General features: G+C 36.8%; 1 protein-coding gene across 1 annotated transcript in view; it reads left to right on the top strand.

The window, feature by feature from the left end:
* ROBO1 (roundabout guidance receptor 1) overlaps positions 1 to 12,478 on the top strand; it is a gene marked incomplete at both ends in the record, with an annotated part of 508,695 nt that overhangs the window by 390,462 nt on the left and 105,755 nt on the right. Inside the window, one exon of the mRNA XM_079549537.1 lies at positions 2,900 to 3,057. Within this exon, the coding sequence (XP_079405663.1) occupies positions 2,900 to 3,057 (158 nt within the window). The remainder of the gene's footprint in view (positions 1 to 2,899; positions 3,058 to 12,478) is intronic.

Below are 12,478 nucleotides of genomic sequence, written 5' to 3'. Positions count from 1 at the left end.
TTTTTTTCAAGATCAGTTGTTGTTTTCAAGAAAAAAAAAAAAATCAGTTTTTCTAATCCATAGAAAGAAAATATCCATGTTCCTTGCTTTTTGTAGGGAGAGATGTTTTGTTCTTAAGTGGAGCATGCTTTCTCATGTTTCTGCGACCCAAACAAGAGCTTCATTTTGTTTGTTTTGAATATTTGTTTGAAATGAAGTTTCTAGACTAGATCTGTTTGAGACAACATCACATGTTCATCAGACAGCATGGAGATCCTTTCCAACCTAATTTTCTCATAGTTTCTTCGTTAAATCCTAACACTCCACTGTATTACTTTGTATTGTTAAAGTGGTGGAGCTATTTTATCCCTGACTAGCCTTTTGAAGGGCATCAGTATCTCCTGGTTCCAGGATGTTAAGAAAGTTTAATTTTCAGATTGAAGCCTTTGAAATCTGAGTGCGTCAGAATGGAAGAGGATTGGTAACTTCAAATGATGGATCAGCAGTATACTTCAATCTTCTTGGCGCACAAGTGTTCTTATATCCAGAAATTATATCCTGTTTCTAGAACAGTGGTATAATATTTTGTATTAATTGCTTTTGGTTCCCATCTACATTTCTGTTAGCAGTCTTGAACTTTTTGAACAACAAAAGTATTTGTTGTGATTAATCAAGCTATACACATATATCTGTTGTTATAGCCATGGAATTATGGGTTATGAGAGCATAAGGTTGGCATATTTGAGGAAAAAAACAATTAAAATAGTCCTCCTGATAGCATTATTTGCCAAAAATCTCCCCAAACAGAGTCAAAGAACTGTAAGTCCTTTGTGCTCCTCAACTTCATTTTAAATTATGCAGCATTGCAGAAAGTGTGAGATTAACTTGTTCCAAGTGACCCATTGGCCCTTAGGACCCTTCTACAGTATCTGAATGGCATGTAAGATCTTTAAGGGAGAAACAGTTTGATGACGAGGCCACCAACCTCCACTTTCAATGCTAAACCAGGCTGCCCAGGGCCCCATCCAATCTGGCCTTGAACACCTTCAAGGATGGGGCATCCACAACCTTTCTGCGCAGCCTGTTCCAGTACCTCACCACTCTCTGGGTAAAGATTTTCCCCCTGATGTCCAACCTAAATCTCCCCTTCCTCAACTTAAAACCATTTCCCCTCATCCTACACATATCAACCCTTTCAAAGAGTTGATTCCCCTCCTTTTTGTAGCCTCCCTTTAGGTACTGAAAGGCTGCAACGAGGTCACCCTGCAGCCTTCTTTTTTCCAGGCTGAACAAGCCCAGCTCCCTCTTCATTGGGGAGGTGCTCCAGTCCCCTGATCATCCTAGTGGCCCTCCTCTGGACCCTCTCCAACAGCTCCCTGTCTTTTTTGTACTGCGGGCTCCACACTTGGACGCAGTATTCCAGATGGGGCCTCACAAGAGCAGAGTAGAGGGGGACAATCACCTCCCTGTCCCTGCTGGCCACCCTTCTTTTGATGGACCCCAGGATACCATTGCCCTCCTTGAGCCGCAAGAGCACACTGTTGGCTCATATATATACATGCACATTGATAGTCATAACTATTGTATTTGTCCTTTTCTCTTAATAATTAGTTTTATCTCAACTCCCAATTTCTGCTTTTTCTTTTTTTTATTTTTAATTCTCTTTCCCATCTCACTGTCAAGGGAGTAAGTGGGTGAAAGACTGTAGTGCTGAGCCACCTGCTCAGTTAAACCACAACAGCAGCATAGAAGCATCACTAACAACCAAGCCACTCTTTAATAATATATGCCCACGTGTCTGTGGTCAGTGGCTCAGGGGACGTACTCTTTGCTACAGGTTCTCTGCACTATTTAGTGTTAACGCAAAATTGATGTGGATAGCAAGAGTGACGGATAGCTTTGTCAAAATCCTAAGAGTTTTTTGGCAGTAATGTACTTTTTTTTCCTCACTATGTCCTTTGTTCAGTGCAAATGGTAACAGTAACAGCAATGGAGAGGTCTAGACTGTTACATTTGTTATAATTTGAGTCACTTATTTTTAGATTAAACCAGTTGTCACTTAGTTGGCAAGGCTTAGGAAGGCCATTATTCTGTTAAACTGGGTCTAAATGTAATGGTCTGATGAACACAGTATGATTTCTCTTCTCCTAAAACAAATAATAATAATGCAGATATAGACAACATTGATAGTAAATGAGTGTATGGAACTAGAGTTACCTAGGCTTCGCCAAATAAGAAAGAACAAATTTTAGTAACAAAGCCAAAATAAAAAAATATTTCCCTCTGTGAAAAGATTGAGCTCTTCCAAATGAGGATGTGGTCCTGGATCAGACTGAAGGATGACTCCCATGTATCAGGAAATAATTATTGTTTTGTTGTTTTGTTTTGTTTTCTCAAAATGAAAGAAGCCAAATTGTGAAGACTAGTTTGGCTAAGGCTGTACTGATGTTTGCCCACTTATAGTGTCTCCCAAGAACTGGAAAGTAACTACGATGTTCAGTTAGCCATAAATTTAGGGTGCAGTTTGTATGGTCAGTGGCCACTCTTTAACCCTAAAAGTATGAGTAACTGTCTAACTGAGCAGAAGACATTTTGTCTTCTTCAGCTGTGATAGGAGTCCCATATTTTCTCATGAGGCAGAAACTGTCAGGTGAAAGTAAGGCAGCTGTTCCCTGCAGACAGTCAATCTTATGTCTGTCAGCCTTTTCCTCTGTCAGAGGCAGTTGTATGTGGGTTTTCTCCATTACAGTTCGGTAGTACTAGAGACAATCCTTAGATGCTAGATGAAATTCATGAACTGGAGCTCTTTGTTAGTATAAATAAAAATGACAACAGGGAACATTAAAAACTAAAACCAAAATATTTTGCTGTCCAGCTGGTGTACTGCTGGGTAATTTTTTTAATTTATTCATTTTTTCAGTTCTACGGGATGACTTCCGACAAAATCCATCAGATGTAATGGTAGCTGTGGGTGAACCTGCTGTGATGGAATGTCAGCCTCCAAGAGGTCACCCAGAACCCACTATATCATGGAAAAAAGATGGGACTCCTCTAGATGACAAAGACGAGAGAATTACAGTAAGTATAAGAAGGGCATTGTGTGAAGAATTTGATGGGTAAGATCAGCTAATCTAAAATTATTAGTCTCTTGATATGTGGGCCATTTTATACTTTCCAGGCTTCGTCCTTCTTAAGTTAGTTTGCATTCAGCTTTGAATGCATTCTTTAGTCTCTCATGCTACCTTATTGTACACTATGCATTTGTTTGTTAAAAAGGACCATGCAAAACTTGGGTTCATCTCTTCCTTAGAGAAATTAAACACTTGTGATTATGAAATTCATTATGTCTGGCTCTGTCCTATAATTTTCTTCTTTTTTTATCCACTTAAAATTTCTGCAACCTGTATCTGCCTGCTTTAGCAGGAAAGAGGAAGTGCTAAGTGAGATTTTCTTTTGCAATTGTTTTGAAAAGAAACTGTGCAAAAGAGCTGTACACTGTATTAGAAAGGATAAGAAAGCTTTTGGGATATTTCTTTACAGAGATGATGGCTTATCCTGTACTCTCAAATTAAGCTATTGTCCCAGTGAAATTGTTGTGTTCATTTGTAGCTGTAGCTTGCTAAATAGTGTACAATTACCCAAGATTATATAAAAAGCAGCTTCTCAAATCACAAAATCATCACTCTTAATTTTTGCTAAGTAAAACAATAAGCTAATGAGCATAAGTGGCTCACAGAAATTATAAGGAAAAGTGGAGTTCAGAAGTCATTTGTATGCTGGCAACTTGGTGGTCCAAAACGTCTTTCCATATGGTAAGAAACTATCATGTGAATTTACATACTATGTAGGATCCTGTTGGTATTTCAAGAATTATTAGTATATAAAACTAGATTGGAGGCATATACAATTTATATACCTCAAAGATACAATCAAATGAGGGAAGTTTTTAATGGAAGAACACTTAAACACCAGCAACCTAAGTAAAAAATTAGCTTTGTTGCAAATTTAAATTGCCTGTTGTTTTGCTTTTTGCAAACAAGACAAAGCTTGGGCAGTTTGAACCTCAAGCATATGCGTACATTTAAATTTTAAAGTGCCCTATAGAACCTATACTGATTGCTGGCTATTAATGTAATTCCTCCCATCATGCTTAAAAAGAACTTGCAATTTCCTTTTAAAATTTCCTTCCTAGTGTGACAAGTCGATTGATCTGTGATAAGGAGAAGATTTCAGTGCTGCTTTTTCTTCAGGAAGTGCTTTCATAAGTCACATTTTTCTATTGCTGTCTTGAAGGAATTTCAGGTGTTCCCTATTGAGTACATTCCCTTTGTTATACATTAAAACTGCTCTTCCAGCTGTCAGAACAAAGACATACCCAGAACAAAGGCAGCTGTCACTGATTGGCAACACCACCTGTATTTATGAAAACTGTGCTTATGGTGGAATACAGCCCCTCACTTTGATTTTGTTTTCTCGTTATTTTACAAAAGTCACCAACCTAGTATTCATTCACAAAGATGTTTTGTGGAGTTATGTTGTGTTACCAGTTTCTGCTTCCGAAAACCAAACAAATGAGAATGAGTTTTGATGTAGTTGTAGAAATACACATTTCACATGCTGAAATGAATGTTTGTGTTCAGAGGTGTAAAATAACAATGCTGAAACAGCTAATTCAACTGCATTATTTTATGTCCTATGTGCCTGGCAGTTTCTTAAACAGCACTTTGAATATCATGCCTGCTTTCTCACAAGCAAGAGAGTGAAGCTACATTGTAATGCAGATTTACATTGACTTACAGCTGCAGCAGGATCTTCCCAAGCGGATAAATGTACCTCTCAACAGCTTTGCTGTGACCATCTGTATTACCTTGCAAGGGTCTGGGAGACAAGGGGAGAATGGGACCTGGAATAGAGAATGTGCTGAAAGACAGATGGACAAGAAGTATTAATTTTGAAGACTGCTTTATAATTACTGAATTTCTCTTATCGCATTTTGAATTATTTCCATTTGTGTTTAAAAACACAAACATAAAGAATTAAAACAGTACAAAAACTGAAGAATCAATTTGGTGGATTTTGGATAGACTTCTTTTTTTATATGAGATAGATCAACCTTGTTTTTCTTTCTTGCAAAATTATTTTTATTATTATTATTATTTAAATGTATATATTTAAAGTTAACTCCAATATTAATTAAAATTTATGCTAAAGCTCTCAGTGACATCAATAAGAATAAATTTTAGGTAATATAGCTTGCAGGCACTAGCTTCCTCTTTTTTTAAGCCATGAAATTACCGGATCAGGAAATGTCAAAATGTATATTTTGATGTTCAATATATATGTAATAACAGCATCCGTACAGTCAATGAAAATGCTTATTGTGGCTCCACTTTGAAAGGATTTCTAGCTGCTTTCATTCTTAACGGTTTGTTGATTCTTGACTCAATGTCATTTTAAGAAGTGTGTAGAGCTGTTTAAAGCATTTAATTTTAATGCATTTTTGTCTGAAAAGGAATTTAAAATAAACATCAAGAATATACTTCTTAGGTATAGTGAGTGATGTTTGGCACCTCTTTTCTGATTCGTATCTGTACTTCCTTCAAGAATGTGTCCATGCCATGCAGCAACCCTTCTTTTAACTTAGGGAGGCTTTTCATTCTCATCTGAAATGGCAGTGTTCATCTTTGCATCAGCAGAACTGGGCTTTACAGGCTGAATGGTAAGGGTGCTGGAGAATCAGAGGTGGTAGCTAGGCTCCTGACAGAGATCTTGAAGCTAGAGATTTAAATAAATAGCAGTTAAATAAGATCCAAGTTAAGGCACAGCTTCCTTTGGAATGCAATAAAAAGAAAATATTATTTTGTCCTGGTGAGGTTAAGGAAATTGATATGTTTATGTAGGTGAGATAATAAAAATCAAAGTGCTCTTTGCATATTTTTGGTCCATTTGTAGGGCAAATAAATGTGCTATGAAAAGAAATAAATTTATATGTCTTTCAGGTTATAAGCAGTAGTGAGTGGAACAATTATGAAATGAAAGTATGGGTCTGGGCACAGCTATCTGTGTTAGACTGTAGAAATAGACATCATCTTAGAGCACAGCTCTCCCAGTAGTGCTCTTTTTTTACTTCAAGTTGTACTCTGTACATGTTGTTCATTCTACACATGTCTGCTGGATGAATCTGATGAAGAATCATCATCCAAAATTTGTTTCTCTTTGCTCTTGAGTATGTTATCTATAAGCAGATTTATCAATGCAGCATAGCTAAACATAATTTTTCCTATGTGTATCTTTCATACTGCATTATGAAAGCGTATGTTTGATATGTCTAATGCTTCTATGTTCGTTGCAAAAGAAGGAGGAATGACAGTCTTGCATGTGAAGCAAATGCTTATCTTTAACTTAATTTATTGAATTGAAAAACAATTATTGTGAGGCCAGAGCACAATTAGTGAGATTCTGTTCTCATCAGACTAATTTTTCTCATGGGATCATTGTGGAATGAAGAATCTCTCCTACTACAGACAGCAAAAAAAAAAAAAAAAAAAAGCTTCAGTAAAGTCCATTAAGTATCTTTAATTTCTTAATTTCTCATTGTAAACAACTTAAAAATCAGATGTGATTTCTCAATTTTAAGATATTTCATCTGTACTAGGACCTGGAGCTGAGATACTGTGGAGAAAGAAAATGTAAGGTCTTGACTACAAATAATGCAGAAGAGAACTCACCGAGTTATGGAAATTCCTCAGCCTGTTTCTAACCCTTACTGTTGTTCATGCACTTGGAATTATTGTCTTGACAGATCAAATTCATATTGAATTCCTTGGAGCAAAGATCAAGGCCAGGGCCAGGAGCAGGCTTACCCCAGCAGTCTAGCCAACTTCTTTACATGGCAGCCCAGTTTCATAGTCACGTGTTTCAGGCACTTACCTTGGAGCTGAAAGCTATGAATTTACATTGCTGTAGGTTAAAGAGGAGGAAGTGGAGTCAATCTTCTAATTTCTGCTGACGTTTGTAATCACAGGGTTTGGTCTTTCCCACTGTGTTTTGTCTAGGTAGAGTTGGCAGGAGCATCAGTGGCTGTGAGTAAGGACTCACTTAGGCATTCAAGATATTGCAGTATCTGAGGGTTACTTGTAAGCCTGAGTAAAGTACCTCTAGTTAGCCTCCATTCCCTTTTCAGCCTTCCTGTTGTACCCTAAATCCTTTCACTACTTTTCAAATGGTTTCCTCACTGCTTTCCTACCACGTACCACTAAAATGAAATTACCACCTCATTCCCCGTCTGTTTCCTCCATCTCACGACCAGCTGTAGTATTTATCTAGCCTTTCTCTTCCACACGTCTAGCCACATTCTGACGTCTGATTAATGCTAACTGCTTGCATCAAGGTAATAACTTTGATGTCAGATAAGCAAAATGTCTTGCTCTACACTGGAATGTAAAGGGACTCTTCCTTTGCTATGCAGTTAAATTAAATTGCTGGTGTGCTGTGATTAGTGCAGTGTTGTCTACCTGCTGTCTACCTTTGCTCAGAGCTTCTCTTAAGGAACTTCCTTGCAGTTTTATCTTTATGAATCTGAATGCAACTGCTTGTGTACAAAATGCTGACATCAGTAATCTAACCAAGATGGCAGGGCCTTTGAGCATGTCTTCAGGCAAGACATGGCAATAATTATGGACTTTAAGGAGTATGAAGCATTTAAAGAGGAGGTTGTGGTTCTCTCATCTAGACAGGGAAGCCTTCTTGGTTCTCTGTCTCAATTTGTCTCGTATGTTATTAGCAATGTCTGCTTAATTAACTAAACCTCAAAAAATCATAATGCAGTCAGAAGGCCTGTAATTATCAATACTTTCCCAGTGAGAGAATGTGTTGCTTAAGCTCCAAATCAAGTTGATGGTTGTGCGAGAGTTGAAGGTCAGAGTTTCACAGCTTCTTCTTTTCTTGCTACATGACTAGCCTATGCTTCAGAAGGCTTCTTAGTTGTTCACATGTTGGAGGGTATTGAAGGGTGATGGGAGGAAAGAGATATGTATACTGAAAATGAAATTTTAATAGCTAAAATCTTTTACTTACACGTGAAAAGAAAGGCTGGTAGCTAAAAAAGAAATCCTTTGTAATTGAATACAAAAAGCAAAGCTCTTGCAATCACAGTGCCGAACCAAAGTTTTATTGCAATTTCCCTCTTTTTCATATTAACTCTTATCTATCATTTATCCTGAATCATCCTCATTTGATTTTTGAAAGAAAAACCTTCCGAAGCCATTTATCTTTCCTTGTTCAGGATTCCTAGCTTTTAAGATCAAAGTATAGGATGAATAATGCATACAGATTTTTCATTCCTTTTGTGTGTGGCTTTCTTGTGACAATTTTGAATGACTTACATTCTTATTTTAGATGTTGTAACTAGAATTCTTACCCTGACCATTAAATAGTACATCAAAAATACAAAATATTTATTCTCTTGCAAAATGCTATTTTTAAACAAGTAAGTCAAGAAATTGTTTCCTACAAAACATTAAAAAAAAAAATTAAGCCTATTGTCATTTTCTGTGACAGGAAAGCCTCTTCAAAACTGCTATCTGCAGAAAAACAGTTTATTTATTTGACCCATTTATTTTGTTAATGAATTGTCAAGAAGACTTGATTCATGCTTCTTCCTGTAGACCATTCACAACCTCTTTGAGCTTTAACAAGTTTAAAACAAGATAGGTGATCTCAATGTGATCTCAGTCAGAAAAAGAAGGAAGTAATGGAAGACATTACTATACGTGTAATTTAAAGAAGAAAAGAGAAAGTATTGGAGGGAATAGTGGAAAACGCAAAAACTAATTCTGTATTTATCTAAAGGGGCCTTTGCTTCTAAAGATGAATTGTAATGGGAAGAACTGCAAAGGAGAGATAAATCAAGGAAAAGGAAACAAAACCTGATTGAGTTTGTTGCTGTGCGCTGCTCAGGAATAACAATCTTAACTGCTTAAAAAAAGTTTTATTCCTGAAACAAATCATACAGTTATTGTGCCACACTCTTAATTAATTCAAGATGTTCATCCTAATTTATTTTTTCTCAATTTCTTTTTTTCTGGCCTCTCTCCTTTTCATTAATTTCTTAATCTCTACTCTTTAAACATCTTGGTCTCCCAAATTACATATTTTAGAAATGTAGCAAAGAAATGTAAATTTCTGTAGATGTAATGCCTACTTTATAGGTTAACACAGTCTGTCCTGTGGAGACCTGCATGAAAGATCATGGCCTGGGCATGCAGCACACAAAGCAGTGTGTGTAGGGGGAGCAGCAGCAGCTAACTCCAGTTAAGTGTTTTATTTCATTTTAATTGTTTTTCTTTTGGGAGGCAGATTAAAGGGCAGGCAGCAATTTCCTATTTCTTACTAACCCTTGTGGGTTCCCAATATGTATTTGTTGTCTCCCAGCAATTTCCTTTCTTTCCAGTACCTTTTCTTCATTCTGTCTCTTGTTTTTACTTCCTAAGAGGGTTGGCTTCTGCTCTACCTATCTTTTTCCTTCTGCTGATCTCTGCAATGGTGGCTTCCACAAGGATCAGGAGTTGTTTTTATTAATGATTTATACTTCTTCTGCTATTAATATTGCTTCCTCTGGCAACACAATTGGAGCTGCTATGAGTTAACTTGGCGCCCAAAGGGGAAAAAATGCGAAAGATTGTGAAAAAGAATTTGAAACCACATAAGCTATCCCAGAGGATGATGAGAACGTTTCTAAATCCTGCTTTTTTTTTTTTTTTTTTTGCTTTTAATTTTTCCAGAATGTGACAATTGTTTTTCTGTGCTCAAGCTTAAAGCCCTGTTTCAGGGTCCCTGTTGCTCTTGTTGGACACTCTCTACTCTTCAATGTCTGTAACACTCACTATCATTGAAAATATATCTTCTGGATAGTCTTCCTTATTTCCTGTGCTAACCTTGCTAGATGTCATAACCATGCCAGTTGTCATGCATTTTTATCTGGATGACTTTCTTGTCTTCCTCCTCAATTCTACCTGCATGTTTGTTTTCACCTTCAATGTGTCTAAACCTCTGCAGTTTCCAAATCTGCACAACCATTGTGAAGACCAAGGTTTCTTCACCTTTGAGTCTTCTGCTACACACCCATTTGACAAGACTTTTTTTTTTTTTTTTTGTGATGGTAATGATGTTATCACTGGGATATCTGAACTCTTTTCAGTGGTACATCTATGACTAGCATTTGTTGGATCATTTTGAGTGTTCTTATGTGTGCTTTTTAACTGAGTCCAAAAAAACATTGTTCTTCAGATGACCTATCTCTTCTTGTGAGACTGTAAAAATCTCACTAATCCTAGTAGCCTAACTACTACTCAAGAATGAACAACTTACTGACAAAGAAGAAGGTAAAATATTTTAAAACAAACTTTTTTGTATTCCTTGTTGTCTTCCTCCATACTTTTTAGTTTAGATTATATACCTAATCATACTCCCCTCTTATTTTGGACTGTCCTTTTAAATGAAAACTCTTTGCTTCCATCACACTCACAGTAGTTTCTAACTCTGATCACAACTGGGAATAGTGACAGCTTGTATTTCTACAAGCATGGAACTGAGCATGGATTGAAAATCCCAACCTTTTACAAGATTCTGTCCTCACAGCATTTTGCAGGTTTGCCATTTTAAAGAACACAGCTATGCAGACTTTGTCAGGCAGATGTGAGCTCATTCAGTTCGCTCTTTGAATTGACCAGAAGCCATATGGCAGCGGTTAATGTGGCGCCGAGCCTGAGCTAATAAGCCCTGCTGAGAGACAGGCTAGATCACTCAGGCACGGTATTGTACTAATATGGCCACACAGCTTCTGTTGTGCTGAGAATAAGGGCAAAAGAGCTTGCATTGGCTTGAGGTCCCCACATGCCAAGCCAAAACAAATGGCCTGAAAACATGCATGTGGACACTGTCTTACTTCTCTATAGCTCCTGTGAGTCAATGCTCCAGATACTTCTTTGGAGAATGAGCTGCCTTCTCCATTAGCACAGGGTGTTTTCTGCAAGAAAACAATGAGAAAATGACAGTTTGCAAGTTAGTCTAAAGTGTTTTGAGTCATATTTAATGTCACAATATGTTCTTATTGGCTAAAATGAACAATTGCTAACCCTGTACCTTCAGTGTTTTGATGCTGAATAAAGTGTAGGACATGATAAACCATGCATTGGTTCACACTTATTGGAATATGTCTTAGAAGAATCTACACTGAAGAATCTAGAGGAAAGGGCTAATGAACCACTCGGTGGGCATTGGTAGAGAATAACCAAAGCATTGCTTCTGTTCAGTAGAAATCTCCAAAAGGAAGTGTTGGTCTGTGGAAACAGTGGGAAGGGCAGGAGAAACAATATGCGGGACAGAGGGATGGCCGAGAATGTGCTGGGTATCATAGAGATGAGATTTGCATTTAGGACAAAACTGACCTCCTCTGATCCCAAAGGCATTCCTTATAAAAGTATAATTTGCTGTGCAAGGTTATGAGACTTAGAAACTGTGTTCATGTGATCTGAAATTACTGGAATTTAAACTTATCATAATTTTGGCATTAGGCTAAAAGTTTGATCATTAAGTTACTGCCATTTTTAATCATGTTATTGTTGATTATACTGTCAGATTTTTTTCTCCCTGTAGCTAAGGGTATCTGTCCCTTCCGCTTTTCTCACAACTTTCAGAAATGCTCCTTTGCATCAGTGATATACATTGCATCAACTGTTTTATTTTTATTATCACTGCTTAAAATGTCAAGCATGCATAACTATGGTTTCCCTTATTGTTTCATCCTGCAGTAATAAAAAGCACTCATTTAATGTGAAACAAGTATGTATTTTGCTCTACTCTATTTTACAATGATTTCTACGAAGAAAGTTGTCTTGCAAATATTCTGTAGACTTAAAGGAATTAGAAAACTCCTCACTGAGTCAAAATTCTCCACAGATTTCTTTTGTTCCTAGTCATGAACTGATGACCTAGATAGTAAAAGAAAATAAATGCTGGCAGCAAATATGGTATTTGTTTGAAATTTGAGTTTTGAGCCTTCCACAGAGCTAGACATTAGACTATCAGAATTTTCTTGTAAAATGGCTTATTGAGAGTTTTGAGCCTCTGGAATATGAATGATATAAATGGAGTCTGGGTAGCTTCTCCTCTTTTTTTTTTTTTTTTTTTTTTTTTTTTTTTTTTTTTTAAATTAAAAAAAAAAAAAAAAAAAAAAAAAAAAAAAAAAAAAACAGGTGGCTGTTATCTTAGACTAGGTTACTTGAGCTTTCCAGAGCATGTAAGACTTTATGATTTGAGCAGTTAAGAGCAAAGGTGGTTTATGCTGAGAAAGTATATCCTTTGTTTTGTTTGGCTGATACTCTAGTGGGTTGTTTTTGTTGTTTTTGTTGTCTTTTCTCTTGTGGGGAATGGGATAAGGGAGATGAAGAAAGGATGTGGGAGGGAAATTATTTCTTCATTCATTTTATTCTCTTAATGA

This window comes from Tetrao urogallus, assembly GCF_951394365.1.
Source record: "Tetrao urogallus genome assembly, chromosome: 1".
NCBI classification, from domain to species: Eukaryota; Metazoa; Chordata; class Aves; order Galliformes; family Phasianidae; genus Tetrao; species Tetrao urogallus.
Note: the sequence above shows the minus strand (reverse complement) of the source record. Positions and strands in the feature narration are given on the sequence as shown.